Source organism: Manis javanica, chromosome 15 (genome assembly GCF_040802235.1).
Source record: "Manis javanica isolate MJ-LG chromosome 15, MJ_LKY, whole genome shotgun sequence".
NCBI lineage: Eukaryota > Metazoa > Chordata > Mammalia > Pholidota > Manidae > Manis > Manis javanica.
Window position 1 is genome coordinate 79,589,586 of NC_133170.1, and position 17,892 is coordinate 79,607,477.

At 49.5% G+C, this 17,892-nt stretch overlaps 1 protein-coding gene across 9 annotated transcripts in view; it reads right to left on the reverse strand.

Annotated features, from left to right (window-relative positions):
- HPS4 (HPS4 biogenesis of lysosomal organelles complex 3 subunit 2) overlaps positions 1–17,892 on the reverse strand; it is a 25,881-nt gene continuing 7,989 nt past the window's right edge. For 5 of the 9 annotated variants that reach the window (XM_036993408.2, XM_036993410.2, XM_073222634.1 and 2 more), the window contains 10 exons: positions 16,752–16,859; positions 16,184–16,300; positions 14,141–14,235; positions 12,674–12,746; positions 10,673–10,709; positions 9,911–10,007; positions 8,415–9,327; positions 3,566–3,698; positions 3,056–3,164; positions 1–1,264 (listed from right to left, as the gene is read on the reverse strand). In XM_036993408.2, the coding sequence (XP_036849303.2) occupies positions 1,093–1,264; positions 3,056–3,164; positions 3,566–3,698; positions 8,415–9,327; positions 9,911–10,007; positions 10,673–10,709; positions 12,674–12,746; positions 14,141–14,235; positions 16,184–16,300; positions 16,752–16,859 (1,854 nt within the window). In that variant the 3' untranslated portion in view covers positions 1–1,092. Of the gene's footprint in view, positions 1,265–2,702; positions 2,885–3,055; positions 3,165–3,565; positions 7,410–8,414; positions 9,328–9,910; positions 10,008–10,672; positions 10,710–12,673; positions 12,747–14,140; positions 14,236–16,183; positions 16,301–16,751; positions 16,860–17,892 lie in introns of those variants that run through there. The other 4 variants (XR_005054511.2, XR_012125491.1, XM_036993413.2 and 1 more) reach the window with 4 other exon arrangements.

A 17,892-nucleotide genomic window follows, 5' to 3' on the forward strand; every position in this document is an offset into this window, starting at 1 on the left:
GGAAACATACCTTAACTCATTTTATCACTGGAGAGATACCCTTACTCAGAACTCAGCAGCATTTTGGCTATATTTTTTTTTTTTAGCCCTTGGAAAGTTCTTTCCAGAAAGATACTATGTCATAAACATTAGATAATTTGTTCACTGGCATGAAATAATTAACATTGCAGTTTTCAAATGGAATCTCAGGTACTTCCAGTAAACATTCAGTTAAGACTTTGGTAAATATTTCCATCCTGGGATCTGCATCACATTACCATAAAATGTCTAACTGTTCTAAGCACCATATGGGCCCAGAAACAAACAGGCGCACACCCTTCTCTTTCGCACAGCCACCCCTGAAGGCATGGCTCTGCCTCTGCCCCGGAAGTTTTCGGGACTCCCACTTGGTGACGCACACTCAAGAGCGGCCGGGTGCACAGCCCGCCTCAAACCCAAGTTGCCCGGCCCGGTCTGCCACCACCCCGCTTCCCGGTCTCGCCACCACAGGGATTTTAGTCACCTCTAAACCCCAGACTGCCTCCCAGGCTATCAGATTTGCCCCCACCGTGGGTGTCCTGAAGAACAGGCTCCTAGTTTGAATAGAGTTCTGGGAGAATTCACCGAAGGCGGCTTCTGCGTCCCTGACTGCTTCCCTGCATGAGATGCCCTGAACGAAACCTAACTGCCCCGTGGCCACTCCGGGCTGCTGGCTACCAGACTCCACATACCACCTCCCTGGAGACAGGGCTGGACAAACACTCTAGACTGGGAACAACTAAGTTCTAGAAGAACCGCCAGGCACCTCAGGCTCCGCACAACAAGCAGGCTGGCCCTGTCTCTCTTCGATGGAAGGAGCTGATGCCTGTCGGGGCCCCAACACTGCTGGTGTAGGGAACTTCCCTATAGAGTGTTCGAGGTCTGCCAACCTGAAGAACGACCTCTCGAACCCTAATCCACACAAGGAGTACAAACGCTCAAATACTACGTTCTAACAAAGGGAAGATGTCAAGAAAAAATAGAGGGATTTTTTTCTGTTTAAAAAGGCAGCTTCCTTTGCTGGCATTCCATTGAGCAGTCATCTGGGGTGATGAGCTCCCCACGGTGCCCAGTTCAAAGCAAGTTCACCCCGTGCTTCAGCAGCTTCTGCTTGGCTTTGCCCGGGAGGTTGAAGGCACTGTCCTGTGGACTGGGGAAGCCGGAGCTCCGCGCTGCCGACGCCAGCTGCTGGAAGTAGGTCTCCTGGACCGGGTTGCTGCAGGCGTACACAGCTGTGGAAGCGTTCCTGGGGGGGAAAGAGGGAAGATGCAACAGTCCGGGGCTGCTGTACAGACCCCGGACCAGAGCCCTCAGGAGGCGGTCGTGGGCGGCCCTCCACACCAAAGGCTGGAGGGCAGCTGTCATGGCTGGGGCTCTACTGGTTCCCTTGAGTTTCAGACTTTGGAGCCAATACTGTCTTTCCTTCCCCTCAGCTCACTGGATGCTGGGACTGTTCGTGGGGGCCACAGTCAGCGCCTGAAGTGTTTTGTTGCACTCTCAGGGCCAGGAGGATGAGGTGCGGACAAGTCATCACAGCCACAGGGAGGGAGAACCTTGGCCTGGTGGTTAATCCCAGCTCTGCAACTTCCTAGCTGTGTGCCCTTGGCTAAGTTACTCAGCCTTTTTGAGTCCCAGCTTTCTCATCTGTGAAACGGATTTGACAACAGTAGATCCCCTCATTGACATTTTGAAAGAGATTAAATGAGTAGGAATATATGTAAATTGCTTAGCACATGGTAAGTGGTTAAGAAATGGTAGCTATTGTTTCTGTTTCTATCATTAAAGTAAGCTACATATGCCAACACTAAAACCCTGTCAGCTCCAAGGAAGGTGAAATACTTCAGACCATAAGGTGGTTGATGATCAGATACCAACATTTTACTTACTTCCATCTCTCGCAAACAAAACACGCATACACACCCAGTATAACCAGTTCCCCAACCAGTGACTGCAGATGCAAACCACATCTAGGTTGTCAGCCTGCGGCAGCTCTAACTTCAAAGCCAGAGAAGACACATTTATCATGGAAAGATATATTGGAATATTGGCTGGAGATGGTGCTGGGCAGGAGAAGTGCCCAGTGCTCCAGGGTGGCAGGTGACAGGGCATTAGAACCTTGTCACCGTGCCAGGCTAGTCTCAGACCCTCCCTCTCGACCACACTGCCTCCTTGAACTGGAAATGTGTGTGGAGAGAACATGCACTTTAGAGTCAGAGAAACCTGGGTTCAAATCCTGGCTGAGCCTGGGAAAAGTCACTAATCCTACTTGTGCCTTCATATCATTGTCTGTAAAATGAGGATGGAAAAATGCACTTGCCCAAATCATTCGGGGACTAAATGGAATAATACACATGGCAGGCCTCCCCTTCTGGCTTTCTAACTTGTCTTATTTCCTGCTGCTGATTTCATAAGAGAAGCATGTAGAGAGAAAAAGTGGAATTAGACTGTAAGTTACAATAATAGATCAGGATCTACTGACATAGGGATGTTTAAGATATGCAAACTTGTAAAATGGTACGTTAGTATGATCCTTTTTCACAAAGACTATTACAATAATTAAAATTAAAATACTAATAATCTATATTTTATATGCAAAAAATAAAAACCAAAACCAACCAATAAAACCCAGCACTAGTACTGTATCTTGTGGGTGTATGATGGGAGAGGGGAGGTGAACGTTTTACTTCACGGTTTTGGAGAAGTCAGTGTTTGCACGGGCACGTAGGACTTGTCAAGTTAGACTGCAACATCACCCCGGCACCGTTTATGATGAGCAGACAGAGACCCGCCTTCCCCATAATGGACGGAAGCTCCGAGGCGGTGCGGCCCTCAGGTTTCCTCATGGCTGTACCCGTGTATGGCAGTTCTGAGCCGCAGGAAGGGACCCAGAAAATATGACACGGGAAAGTGTGAGGATGGCAGCCACATGAGCAGATAAAAGGCCTTCAAGAGAGTCATGGAATATTCTTCATTTATCACGAGTGAGCCCTGCCGGAAGCCCTGGTGCAGGGTCAAGAGAGTGACTGGGGGACCTCACCTGACGGTCATCTCATACAGCGAGGGCAGCTGGGCAAAGTCTGAATGCATCAGGCTGACGGCCTGGAGGAAGCGGCGATCCTGGGGTGCGGCCTCCTGGGGCAGGTTCGCTTTCAGAAAAGGACGGAGAATTGTGAGTCCCGGACTCCTGCTGACCCGCCTCATAACCCCAGTAAACCCAGGCCCATGGGTGCTGGGGGAGAGAAACAAGGGCCCAGGGTGCTGGGACCCGATGGCTGCCACCATGCCACCACAGAGCACACACTGTCCCCGATGATGAATGTCAGAACCTTGAGGCAGACCTTATCACAGGAACTTGGACCTGCACGTCTTCCCCTCAAAATGAAGAAAACAACCAAAGAAAGACAAGAGAGCAAGGAAGTGTTCGCCAAGTGAATTCTCAACTCAGAGGAAGCAGGGCCCCAAGTGAGAAGGCGGCACCCTCACTGCACATCAGGCGCCGCTGGCCGGGCCTGAGTCCTGACCCCCACTGCCCCGCGCCCCTCCTTACCCATCAGCGTGTTCTGAATGCGGTCAAAATGCGTGAAGTTGTACGTTCTGCTTGTGAAGGCAGCCTCGTCTCTAGGCAGTGTCTCCTTCAGGTGCACCTCCAGCCCATTCAGGGACGCCAGGCTACTGTGGTACTGCGAAGGGGCAGGGGAGGGCCGCGAGCTGCAGAATTCACCCCGGCAGCCGCAGCCTTGGGAATACCATCCAAGAAGAGCTGACTGGCTACTTGATTCAGTCACAAGCACGCCAACTGCTATTTTTACCAGAAGTACTGACTCGCACCCTTAGGTTCTAGGGCTTTCTCGTATTGTAGAAAAATCAGAAAATAGAGGTGAACAAGAAAATGAGTTAAAGAAGAAAGCACAGAAAAATGGGCCATAATCTCGCCATGCAGTAATAGCCACGGTCAGCCCCTTGGCACATCTCCTTCTAACCACGCCTTTCCCACCTGGGCCGCTCGCTCGTGTGCACGGAACAGCCAGCGGGGCCCACACTCCAGCGCTTCCCAACAGGCCCGGGCTGAGGGGTCCTGCGCTGTCTGCAATGAGCTCACCTCTTCGGTGCATCGAGGATGGTACCAGCTACACACAGTCCTGGGAAGGACTGAGACGTGTGGGTGAGGTGGATTTCTGGGCTCTGTAGTTCAGAGGAGGAACTGACTGAGGAAGCCTGTCTGGGAAGTGTGTCTACTCAAGCACCTGGATTTTAAAACCTCTCAGGGGATGAGTTATGTGCAGGTATAGCTGACAACACGGGACCACACCATTATGTATAATTCTTCTTTTAGAAAGAATGGGACCAAACCATAAACAATGACCAACACTAGTTTTATAACCTAATGACACAGCATGAGCTACTTTCTTTATCCTTAAACTGTTCTCCTGAAACACCATTCTTTAATGGCTGCGTGGTATTCTTTGAGCTAGACTTTGGCCTTGACCAAGTACATCAGTCATATCCCGATGGACTCCGTCTGAAACTGAGCCTCCTGGGGCTCCTGTGGGGCTGCTTTGGCCAGAAGAGGGCCACTGTCCCTGGGCAGCAGGCGACTCCCAGGTGAAGGACGTCCTGGCTCAGCCTCTTCCTGGCCAGATGACCAGGGGCAAGTTACTGCATTTTTTTCTATACCTCATTTTTTTTTCATCTCCTAAATGGAAACCACTGCAGGACTGTCAAATGGATTAAGTGAAATGACATACAAAAAAGTCCTTTGTAAACTCTGAAGTGCTACCCTGAGGGAAGGCATTTTTATAGAGTCAAGAAAATGCAAATTATTATGGTAGACATACTCTCTCTTTAATAAGCACATAGGACTTGTCCGTGGATTATTCTTCAACAGCTGTGTAGAAAAATAAGCATACGTAAGAGCACAGAGATGAAGAGAGAATGCTTCTGCAGTAAATGTCATGAAGCTGAGTGTTGTTTGGGGAGTAGACTGGGCTTCAATCAGTTTTTCTACCAGAGCATCTTAGAAATGATGTTTAAACCTATTGGTTTGCATACTGTTTTATTTTATGTACTCATCTATTATTTTATGCACTCCACACCTAGCAGAGTGCCTGGCTCCTAGGTGGTGCTCAATAAACATCTACAAAATAAAGGGGCATATCCAATGCCAAGCCCATTGAACTTATGAGCTACTTGGTTTAAATTGAGGTGCACAGTAAAGTAGAAGGGCCTCTGCTCAGGGGAGACAGGTATATTATATCTCCTGTTCAGATCACTGGTATGGCCTAAGGAACGCAGCTTATCAGGTGCTAATGAGCTGCCTTCTGTCAGATGTGTGCATATACCCACAAACCCATTCACTAGGAAGTCAAACCACTGCCTCATTGGAAGTTTCTGGAACCTGGTAGCAGTCAATCCTCCCATCTCAAGCCAGTGCCCAGAGGAAGGGATGATGGGAACAGAGAGTGAAAGATGCTAAAACCCAAGTATTCCTCATAGGCACCGAGCTCTGCTTCTGGAATCTTCTGCTAATTTAAGATCAAATCAATTAACAGTAAATGTACAATCACAAGATGTTATGTCAGATGACACATGGACAACTTTTTTAACTGGTAACCAAGTGCTTTCCTACATATTGGGGGTCAGCAAATCATTGCCCATGAGCCAAATCCAGCAAGTTGTCTATTTTCATATAGCTTGAGAGCTAAGAATGCTTTTTATATTTTTATACAGTCAGGAAGAAAGAATAAAATTGTGACATGTGAAAATTGTATGAACTTCCAATTTCCATGTCCACAAGTTTTAGTAGGACACAGACATGCCATTTATTTACATATTCTCTATGGTTTTTGTACTGCGATGGCAGAGTTTAATAGTTGTGCAAAGCTGAAATACCAATGTGTTCCTATACATTAAGAGTTTGCCAACCCAATATATCCTACTACACATGCAATCCTCACAAAAGCCCCAGGAGACATACAGGTGGAGCTAATTCTGGGAACCTCCAGCTTCTAGTCCCTAGCAAAGCAAGGGGCTTGAATGTCAATGTGCAGAAGAAATGACACAGTTACACATTCACTCAAAAGCACTAGTTTCATGGGGGAGGGATGCATTTTTATGAAGTATTTTACACTAACACTCACACATTAACCTCAAACCTCATCTGCTGTACCCAGCCAGCTCAAAGTCCTATAGTAGCAATAAATTAATGATCTGGTCACTGTATTTGAAGGTCAATGAGAGGATCTTGGGTTTTGAGCAGGATCAGTAGCTCTATGCTGCCCCCTGGTGTGAGTTCACTCTGTTCCCCTGAACAATCCCAACCTCTCCTTGCTCAGCCCCCTCACATCTCCTTCCACCCAGTTACCTGCCCCCCAACCTTCTGCAAACGTAAAGAGGTGGCAGTTGATCCCCTGAAAGACAAGATGGCAAAACGACCAGAGGGTGCGTGGCGTGTGCACAACAGTCAAGGAGCCCTTTCAGGGCAGGGTGTGCTCACTGCCGCACCTGAATGGTAGTTTACCCCTCTGCAGGGGCTTGCTTTTCCAGACAGCCGCAGACGGTTTGGAGGGAAATGAGGTCAAGTATTCTGTATGCAGGCCCAGGACAAAAAGGCAGGAAAAGCTCCTCCCCATTATAATAGAGACAGACTCTGGGTCTGATCAACAAGCCCTGCTCTCCAACCAGCAAGCTGATCGAAGTCTGTCATTCCTACTCTTTTTCGAAAAAGTGAGCTCTTCCATTAAACTGCATTCTCTTTCCTGGAGTCTACCCACCACCAAATCCGACTTTACATAAAATCCCCTGGGACTGCTGTCCTACGTAATGGACAGGCCGTGACAAAACAAGTGGTATGTCCACCTGTCAAGCGCCACAGACGGCAGGGCATTTCCCCCTTGCCGGCACCTTCCCACCTACATTCCGAGCTCAGATGGGTGCAGGACAGAGAGGCTACAGCAGGGAGAAGAGAAACGAGAGAGGATTCTGGACCCACCAGTTGACTAGGTCTTCAACTCAACAAAGATGTTTCCTTACTGGTAAATGGGAGTTAGGATGTCTATTCCCAGACCTGTTCAAGGGCTTGGCTAAAATGACAGATGCATTTAGCATACAGTGAATGCGGCATACATTCACTTCCTTCTTCAAGAGCAGCCTGAGCTTTTTCTTTATCTTTTTGGGGAGAAGGTGGAAGAGGGAACACTGGGCCTTCAAAACAACATGTCTACCACTCAGCTCTGAGCAGCACAGACCATGAGAATGAAGGCATCACAGGGAGACGAGCTGTATGAAGCAGCAACCCGGGGTCCCCGTGTTGTTAGGAGGAGGAGGTTAAGTCCCTGAGAGCTGTGGTCAAGGAGGATGCGGGAGGCAAACCGGCCAGCACTCGGGGAAGGGGTCTGTGGAAAAAGGAGAGAGATGCTAGCCGGTTGGGACGGAATTCTCTGGCCTCCGGCCTGTGTGAAGGAAGCCGCCTTCCCTCCTCCTCTGCTCCAAGGTGACTGACTCGCTCATTTATGGAGGTTCACAAGCCCCGCATGCTAATAAGACTGCTTAGAATAATATAGATTTAAGAACAAAAACATGGCAAGCTCCAGGACACCATTTGCCCTGCAGCAATTTCAACGTGCTGTTCTCACTGCTATCACGTGCCTCTGCAACTACAGCAAGACTGTTACTATGGCAACTGGATCTCCAGCGTGGGCTCAGGCCCTGCGGTCCATCTACTGCTGTGATGCAGAAGGGGCTGGGATGGATGAAGAGGAGCCCTCTGCAGCTAGGACCCTTAGCATTTCAGATGTCCCCAGGGAGGAGCTTCAGATCCACCAGGGACAGTGCAAGGGTCCTGGAGGGAAACGGGGGCTTCTGGAAACCTCCCAACTCAGGCTGTGACACACACAGCGTAAGACCCCAGCTGACACAGAACCTCGAGCTGCCCAGGCCCAGGCTGAGAAGTGAGGCCGTCAGCAGTGCGGCTGCATGTGTGGTCATCGCCTATGTGACCACACCTGGCAGGGCCAGGCCTGTCACCACCTACAGGCACTGCTGATGAGCACTAGAGACTCAGAGGGGCAGGGCCTCCATGCAGTCACATGGCCGCCCCAGGACTCTGACTCAGGTCCGCCCCGCTCAAGGTCTGTGCATGGGACCGGAAATAGCAGGAAGGAGCGGGAGATCCTACGCTGCTGTTCGCTTTTGCACCAGCACTATGCCTCCCTCTCTCAACTCACCCCACCAAACCTGAAATGCGGGTACTGCTGTCAGCCCCCCCCATAAACCAGGACGTTTGGCACCAGGTCACGCAGCTGAAGGCTGACACTTGCCCCTCCTGCTCTGCGACAGCCCGTCACCCCTAGGAGGCAGGAGCAGGCTGCAGAGGGCAAGGGGGGTCTGAGCACACTCACCACCTCCTCGATGGCAGCCGCGTCCCGCAGCAGCGTCTCCTTGGCCAGCAAGGATAGCACCAGCCCATTAACGCTGTGAGTGTAGAGGTTCAGCCGTGAGAGTCCTCCATGGGATGCTGACCTGTAGCCAGTTCCGTCTGCAGAGGGACCATCGCCCTGAGTGTGTGCCAAGCTCCAGCCATATTCCTGGCTGGGGGCTGAGTAGCTCTCATGCCCTGTGACGCGTTGCTCCAGGCCTTGTTCCCCCACGGGGAGCGTAGCTTCTCTCCGCCTCAAATCCAAGTGAGGCGAAGACAACGGCTGGCTCAACCTGCTGGAGAGGCGGTCTTCCCTGGGAATGGGGGCTTGGCTGCTGTCCCCAGGAAGGTCTCCGCGCTGGGCTAGGGCTCCATTCTGGGCAAGCATCTCAGGAGGAGAGGGAGAGAAGAGGCTGCCCACAGGCAGGGCCGAGGGCAGCTCAGGTTCTGGGCTGCCAGAGTCGCTGACAGATTCCTTGCCATAAGGACCACCACCATCCAGGGTACACACACTCGGTAAGGAAAAATGACTTGAGGATGTTCCCCTTTTCTTAGTTTCTGGAATGTGGATTTCAGACAAGTCCAGTTCTGCTATCCTCCCAAACAAACCAGGTTCCTTCACCAGGAACCAGTCAGAACCAGGGCCCTCATCCCTGACAGTGCTGTACGGTTCTAGGGGCTTGATACACTCCAGATCATGGCCAGACAGGCGTCTGTCCTCCTTCTTGCCATTTGGCCAAGTGACATCAGGGGACATGGGCTCAGGGGTGGTTGCCAACGTCCAGGCCATGGATTCCCGATGCCCAGAGGTGTCTTCTCTCGGGGCAGAGGTGCTCCAACCCTCTGGAGGGTGCTGGGCTGAGCATTCCTGGAGCCGGGCTGGAGACGCAGGAGAGCTGGAGAGCAAAGTAGAGTGAAGGAGGAACACAACTGTCCCCCGTGGGGGACTAGAGCACTTTCCCAGGGTGCAGAGGCCGTCAGTGAGGAGTGGCTGCCTGAGAACACAGAGCTTAAGGGGCCGTGATGCTGACACCACAGGAGTAAATATACGGCAGGGCCTGGTCCTCAGGGCTTCGTGCAACACCAGTATCACCGACTGGAAATGGCAGGGCCCACTGAACAAGAGTCACCCACATTTGGGGGTCTGCTATGAGACAGACCCTATACTGGGCAATACACAGACTATTTCCAATATTCAATAGGAGCCCATACTACAGGATTACTGGGTCCATTTTACAGATGAAAAATTTGAGGCTCAGGCAGGGAATGGACTTGCCTGAGGTCACCCAGCTGATAAGGACAGACTGGAGTGAAACCTACACTCATCTAACTATGCCAGCTGCCCCTTATCCACAGGCCACCGATCCAGATGCGCGTCCCAAGGCACAGTGTGGAGAAGATGGAATTGCGGGAGGCTGGACTGTGCCAGGGCTTGTCTAAGGAAGCCCATGCGAGGGCACCCCTCCTCGGCCCCCCTACCTGGTCATCCACTCCCCGGGGAACTCGCAGAGACTGACAGCTTCCTCTTCAGTCAGGAAAACAGGCATGATCTCGACATTTGGGGGGAGCACCACCCCTAGAATCACAAAGCAACATGGACGGGGCTGTCCCCTGGGCCAGAGAAGACAGAGGGGCAGTAATTGTTCTGGGGGGTGACATAGCCAACCCCCACCAGCTCAGAGGACAGTACTGTGATCCAGCCTCCAGCCCAGAACAAAAGCCCTAAACTGCAGCTAGCCTGTCTTGTGATCAGCAAGGGGAAGAGCCCATGTGGGCAACTTTGCTTCCAGTTGTGGAGAAGGGTGATGTCTGGTGAAATAGTGGCACTTAAAAACAAAAGTTATAAACTGGAAAAGATCCCAGCTGACAAAAGGGATCTACCTCAACTTACCTTCAAAATGAAAACAAAGTAATTGCCTTGGGGATGCCTCCACATCCTGCAAGAGGCTGGTGGTCACTGTTTAGCTTACTCCCTCCTAACTGTTAGCCCTTGAACTTGTCTGAGCAGTTTTGTAATAGTCAGTGAAGGAGTATCTGAAAGCAGGGATTTAAAAGGGATGCCTAAAACCATGAGCTTTATGATTAGGATTCTGACGGTGACTTTGCTCTTGAAGCTCTGTCTTCCTAACCTGAGCAGATGCAGTACCACCTGGGACTACTCAGCCCCTCACGCGACTTGCACAGGGCCGAGCAGTAGGAAAGCTGCATTCCCAAGATGCGCCAGTGCCCCTGCCTACTCACCTTGCTCCTGTGGGGCATCCCCTCCCGTAGGTCCTCTCTGAAAGGAAACACACACACAAAGTGGAGCTGGGTACCACATCCTCCTCCTGACCTAGCCATCAGGAGTGCCCCATGCCAACTGTCCCTAAAACTTGGCCAGGCCCAGAAAGCTTGTCCCAGCTGCATGCCAACAGCAGAGCAGATGGAACAGAAGCTCCCACAAGCTGCCTGCTCACTGCCATGGCGACGGTCAGGCAGGAACCAGCGCCTCCACGGGCCGCAAGGCAGCAGCTCCACCCAAACTCACCCTGGGCTTTACAGCCCGATATCTCAGTTTCTCTCCTCTGGGGATAGGAGCGTGGATTCCTGTCATTTTTACACCACCGAGAACTCATCTCCTAGAATGTATCCACATCTGCCCCAGCCCTGGCAGAGAACTCACACAAATTCCATTACAACAAAAATGTGAAGATCCTGGAACCCTCACGATAAAGGATCTGACCTAAACAAAATGCTATGCCAGATCTCTCATTTATTTTGATTCGGAAAGCGAGAAACCTAATTTTGTCAAGAATTAGGAAATTAGGAATTTTCTCAGAAGAGCTTTCCAGACATCTCAACTAAAAGGTCCCAAAAGGACCATCAAAACAAAACAAAGACTGCTCTTCTAGTCCAAATGACTTTCACACCTATGAAATGACATGGCTTGCTTTCTTTTTTGGGTGGTTATTTTTTTTGCAAATCTTACTCTAGATAAAAATGCAAGAAAATCGCATATAATTTCCTCATCTTCGCACAAACTAATACTGTTAATACTGGACATATTTTCCTGTAAGTGTTTGCATTTTTAAATATTTTTGAGATCACATACTATAGAATTCTATTCTGCTTAAAAAAATAATATGCAATTCCTATCATTAAAACATCTTTGGTCACTTTAGATTACTGCCTGTGTTTAGTAAAGTTTAAAGTGGAGTAGGTGGATGAATCTTTCCCTACTTTAAGCCAGTTAGTGGCAAACTTCTTCTGCAAAGGGTGAGGCAGTAAATATTTTTGGCTTTGTGGGCCATACAGGCTCTGTGCCAATGGCTCAACTTGCTGTCGTAGCTCAAGTGCAGCCCAATAAAACTTTGTAGGCGACTGGCCCACAAGCCATAGTTTGCCAGCCCCTACTTTAGACTTCTAAGTTAGAGCTCAGTTTTCACTTTCATAAACTTTGTTGTGATAAAGTTTTGAGTATACATTTTTTTCAGCAATGTGATGATCACCTTGGAATCGATCTCTAGAAGCTGAATTTTTAGGAAAAAGGGAAGGGCATCCTTAATCATCTCTTTACCAAATAGTTTTCCAGAAAGATAACTCTTATCACACCTCCACCAACAGGGGGAAAGAGCCCAAATACAGCCCTAAAACCGTTTTACATGTCCACTGATTTAGTAAGTGTGAAAAGCTAGCCCTATGCTACATTGAAACCTATAACTTCATATGCTAAGAATAAGCAAAATGAAAGAAATATGGGCTGGAAGGAAGCGGGCCAGATGCCAGCAGTGATGACCTCTGTGCAGTCCAACTGTGGGCAACTTTATTCTTGATGAGTGTGTATGACTTTTCACTATAAAAAATAAAAACACTTAAATAAACACAAGACAGAAGTATTTTAAAAGAGCTTCTGTTTTCCTACATCATCCTTTACTAGTCTGTCTCTAAAAATCTAACATCTCTTTGACATAAAGCCCATCCTTGAGGGAAATCAGGTTCTCACAGTTCCACCTGGATTGAAGAAAAACCAACTATCCACATCAATCACGTGTAAGGCAACATTTCAGGCTTGCTGGCAGCTTCACTCTCGAGGAAAACCACTCTGCCGGACCCGGGGTCCTGACGTGACTAAGTACACCGCCCCGTGGGCGCAGCAGCACCCTCTGACCGCCTCGCCCTGGGGCTCAGCCTCGCCACTGGGCACCTGGTGCAGACAGACACTGGGATGAAGTGTCCCATCCCGGCAGGTGGGCTTTACAGTACCTGGTCCCGAGGTGCAGCTCGACGCAGCAGGACCTTGGCTGTGAGGGAGGGTGGCAGCTGGGTGCTGACAATCCTAGGAGGTCAGACATAGGAACAAGGACACTGTGAGAAGAAATACACTGTAGGACTCTGAACGGAAGAGATTCCTAACACCCTGTGCTGGCGAGGATCTTGGGGACACAGCTGGTGGGAGTTTCCACTGGTAAAGCCCTTATGGAGGGCATGCTGGAAATTGCTATCAACATTTAGAGTGTCCAAACCTTTGACCCAACTGATACCAAGATGTACACTTAAGAATTTTCATTACAGGAAAAACAGTAGAATTGTTAAAAAATGGGCACACAACTTAAATGTCCATCAACAGAATAGTTAAATAAATCACGGCACAGCTGTAACACAAAAAATGAGGTGCACCAATATGTACAGTGTGAAACCGCATAGGAAGAGCAAAGGGAGGGGCACACCAACGGCGCACAGCGGAGACGGGCTGAGTGTGAGGAGGGAGCAGGGAGAGGGACTCTGAAATCGTGTGAGGTGTGTTTTCTCTCGTTTTCTTTTTTAAATGAGAACGTGTTTGTGCACTAGGTGCATCATTTAGAAATAAGTAAGGAATGCAAAATAAGGAAGGAAAAAATTGCCATCTGTGATGCCACATCACTGGCGGGCCTGGAGGCACCTCCAGCTGCTGCAGAGCTACCAGGGGAAACGAGAGGAAAAGGCTGCGGGCGTGATGTGCTGAGGGCCACGGGAACCGGGGGCTAGGCGCGGTGCTCCCACACCTGGCATCTCCTGTTATTCTCCACCAAGTATCTCTATTTCCCAGAAGATGAAACTGAGATTAAGCAAGTTGCCCAAGGTCACATGTGGGAGAGAGAGAATCCCCAGCGCCCCCGATCTCCCCACACGGACAGGAGCCTCGGACGACGGGAGGAGTGGCTCTCAGGCACTCGGGCTCGCTAAGAGGCCCTCCAACTATGTGAAGAGGAATGCTGACACCTCAGAGGCCGACCAAGGGGCAGGCAGGAGCCCAAGGAGAAACACTCCCCGCTGCCCTTAAGAGCTGAGCAGCAGCCAGCGCCCCGGGGCGGCAGGAGGGCGGCAGGAGGAAGGCCATCGCAGCCGCTACCCCTTCCTCACCAGGCTGGCTGCCGGCAACCAGGGGGCTGTGCGCAGCATTCTGTAGACTGCCAGCTATAAAGGCAAGCCCTAACCTGAGAATTACAAAGATCTCTTTAAATCTGCCTTTTATATTCCTAACTCTTTTCTGGACACAACTGTCAAGTATCCAACTTTGCTCAAAGACAGGGACATACCCTAAATCAAATGCAAACTATCTGATACTTGCCAAACCAGCCCACTTAGAGCTGGCCAGAGATGGAGCTCCCCTCCCATGATCTGGAGATGGCTGGGATGCTCGGTCCTGCAGCAAGGGGATGGGGTGGAAGAGCGGGGCCCAGCATTACTCACAGTCCTTTATAGAGGACGCAGCCAGCAAGAACGTGAGGCGAGCGCTGGCAGGTCTGCAGAATGAGGGCTGCCTTCAGCAACAGCAGGGGCTCCACCTGCGCAGGGCCAGAAACACACCCAAGGGTTAACATGCCCGAAAGCAGCAGGGAGGGAGGAGAAAGGGCCTTTACAAAACAGATGGGCAGGTCATAACCCAAAGCCTGGAAGAGGAGAATATGCCACGTGTTAAAATCTGTGCCATTTCTTGGGTCTATTCCACCTCTCCATACCCAGAACTGTGGATACCACAAACTGCCAAATTCTTGGAATAAGGAGGAACGAGTACAGAAAATATGGCATATGGCTATTCGTGAGGGACAAAGCAGATTGCCTAAGGGACCCGACTATCGCTGCTAAGAGCAGGAGGCGGCAGGAGAGAAAGGCCCACCCCTCAAATACGGGTCGTGGTGCCAGTCAAACCGCTGACCCCACCTTCCACCCTCTGGAGCACAAGCCCCTCTGCAGCACAGCTGGCCTGACATCTGGCCAGGCCACAGAACTCTGTTCCATAATAATAAAGGAAAATGCCATGGTCTTTCACTCAGGGAAATACGCCTCAGTTCCACATTCCTTCTAAGACATCAGTTACCTAGAAGCCCCTAAAAATACCAGAAGAGGATCTGAACCTAGTTAAGAATGGCCAATAACCAAAAGCCCCTTCATGTTCTCCTGGCAGTTAGACCTGTGAGTGCCGATGCAGCCAAGCTCTGGAGTTAGTGCCCCATTTACAAGCTGAGTTTATTCTTTCAGGGCCTCAGGACAGCACTCAGCCCAGCCAGCCATTCCAGAAAGCCCTGGCACTGACTTTGAGAAGCAGTCCAGACAGGAGCAGGGAAAAACCCTTCCCCATTTCTAGCCAGAGTCATACTCTGTGAAGGTAGTCACATGCTGCACCCCCACCCCCCGTTAAAGTGGCACTATTAACTACGGCAGTGAGATCCAGCCCAGCAGAACAGAGGGCTGGCAGCACAGAATGGGTCTCATCTCCTGAGACACTTGGGGTACAGGTGGTCAGTTCTTAAGGGGGCAACAGGTTCACATCTCCCTTTGGCCCTCTGACCATGAGGATATGATGTTCCCCAAGAACAAGACCACTGAGTGACAGGAAGCACAGGGGGTCAAGCCAGCCACACAGCACCCTACAGTTCACTGAATGCCAATGGCCAAGGGAATGGTTAGAAACACCAAACACTTCCCAGCTACTCTCTCCTAGCTACAGCCACCTTGGTTCTGAAATGTTAGTGCTGGGCATTTTTGATGCTGAGAATAAATAAATCATATAATATTCACATCAAGGGAGAAGGGGATCTTCAGATTACACACTTTAACACTTCTGGAACGTTAGTAAAATAATATGGTTCACCCTTGAACAACCCAGGTATGAACTGTGGGGGTCCACTTATATGCAGGTTTCTTTCCATAAATTATCAGAAAACTTTGTGGAGATCTGTGCCCATTTGAAAAACCATTTTCTTTTTCTCCAGATTACTTTATTGTATAAATATAGCATATAACACATCTAACATACAAAATATGTGCTCATCAACTGTTTATGTTATGTAAGGCTTCCGGTCAACAGCAGGCTATTAGTTAAGTTCTGGGGGAGTTAAAAGTTATACGTAGCTTTCTGACTGTGTGGGGGGTGGGGGCAGTGCCTCTAACCCCCTGCTGTTCAGGGGTCAGCTGTAATATCCTTTACTGCGGACTTACTTTGGGTCACTTAGGTACTGTCTCATGTTATCATCAAAACACCTGTGGGAAGTACACATTATGACATCATTTCACGGATAGGAAAGTGGGGTGCTGTCTGGTGCCTGGATTAGTCCACACTCACCCAGCTGGCGAGTGACAACATGGAATTTGAGTGTGGGTCTTTAACAACCACCCTGACTGGGAAATGACACGTTCTATCCACTTCTCAATGTATATAGTTCATAATGGGGAAAAAAGTGTCCAGAAGCTCCATTCCTACACATGAAATGAGTAAGAGAATGAAAATGTTACTTTAGTTCGGTCCAAGTTCCAGAGGGAATTGAATATCTTATGCAGATCGCTGGTGTTTTTCAGAATTTGTTCAATGAAGTTGTCCCACTTGGTGTTCAGTGCTTCCTGAGAAAAGCTCTAAAAACAGAGACAGCCTGAGGTCAGGGTCCAAGACTCTGAGAGACGATCTCCGGCAAGGATGTCCATTACCACAGAATTCATTCTCACACAGGAAACTGGCAGCAAGAGCCTGTTTTAAACTTCATACACACACACACACACACACACACATGAGACCCCACCTCCCACCCCAAAAACCTAACCTCCAGACCTACCAGGGGAGGGTGGCAACCAGGCCCTGTCCTTCCCAACCATCCCAGGGAGGGCATGGGGGTAAACATCTGGAATGAACGTGACCTATGCCACTGGAGAACAAAGGCATCTGAGAGGGGCTCCAAGGGCCCTTGACCTTGTTGCTGGATACCACGTGTTCATGTAAAGTCTAACACCCCAGAGCGATGCCATGGTCTGGCAATATCATGCTTGCTAAGCAATCCCCACATAAGACTCCTCACCGTTATCCTCATACCTTGTATGCCAGAGAAACAGGTCCATTATAAAAGTTAAAGAATCCAATCAGTTGGTCCAGAAACTGCCTGCAGCTGACATCAGGGAGCTCCACAGCACATCCCAGCACCTGGGACAAGGGACACCAGGAAGACAGGCATTTTCCTTTGCTAAGTCCAAGCCCAGAATCCTGGCAGTCAGCACTCTGTATAGCTAGAATTCACTGGCCTATCGAAAGCGGCTTTCCATTGCCCTAGTCCCACACTCCACCCTCCAGTCCAGCCTAGTTGGTCTCCACAGACAATACTTTTTGTATCTCTTCATGTTGTCCAACCTGAAATGCCCTCCTCTCTCCTGTTCCTTGCCCAGGGCTTACCAGCCATGCGCTTCAGTGCCCACCACAGATTCTAGCACTTCCATGGCGCCTGTCCTGATCACTCTAGCCAATGCTGACCTGTTTCCTGCCCTCTGGTATTACTGGGACTGCTGCTTGGACACTGGATGGTTCATCTGGGTTTCACTGCAAACATCGGACAGGACTCAAACTATTTCGTGAATAGCCATTTTGTCTCCCAGCTGGATCAGGTGCTTCAAGAACAGGGGCTGAGTCATCACAGAGTTCTAGAGCTCCAGATGCTGAGTGTGATGCTTAGTTCCACAGAAGATAAATACTTGCTCAGTTTGAAAGTAATTTGACCATATGTTTAAGGAGCCTGAAAAAAGTTCATACTCTTTGACTCAGCAATTCTACCCTCTAGGAATCTTTCCCAAGGGAATCATCAGAAACTTAAACACGCCCTGATGGAAAGCGAACAAAAAATGTAAGCTGTGCTGGGACAAGGATCTCTGTTTTGTTCCCTGATGTAATCTAAGAGTTTACAAGAGTCTGGCACATAGTAAGTGCTTACAGCTTGCCCAACTCATCTACAGACTGAATGTAATTCTAGTCATAATCCCACCAGCCTTTCTTTAGAAACTGATGAACTGCTTCTACAATAGCAATACAAAGGATCTACAATATCCAAAGTTATCTTGGGAAAGAGTAAGATTGGAGGCTTGGACTGATTTTAAGCCAATGTAGTACTCATATAGGATCTCAAATATGTCAGTGGAAAAGAACAGAGAGCCCAGAAAGATACCCACACTTAAATGGTGATCTGATC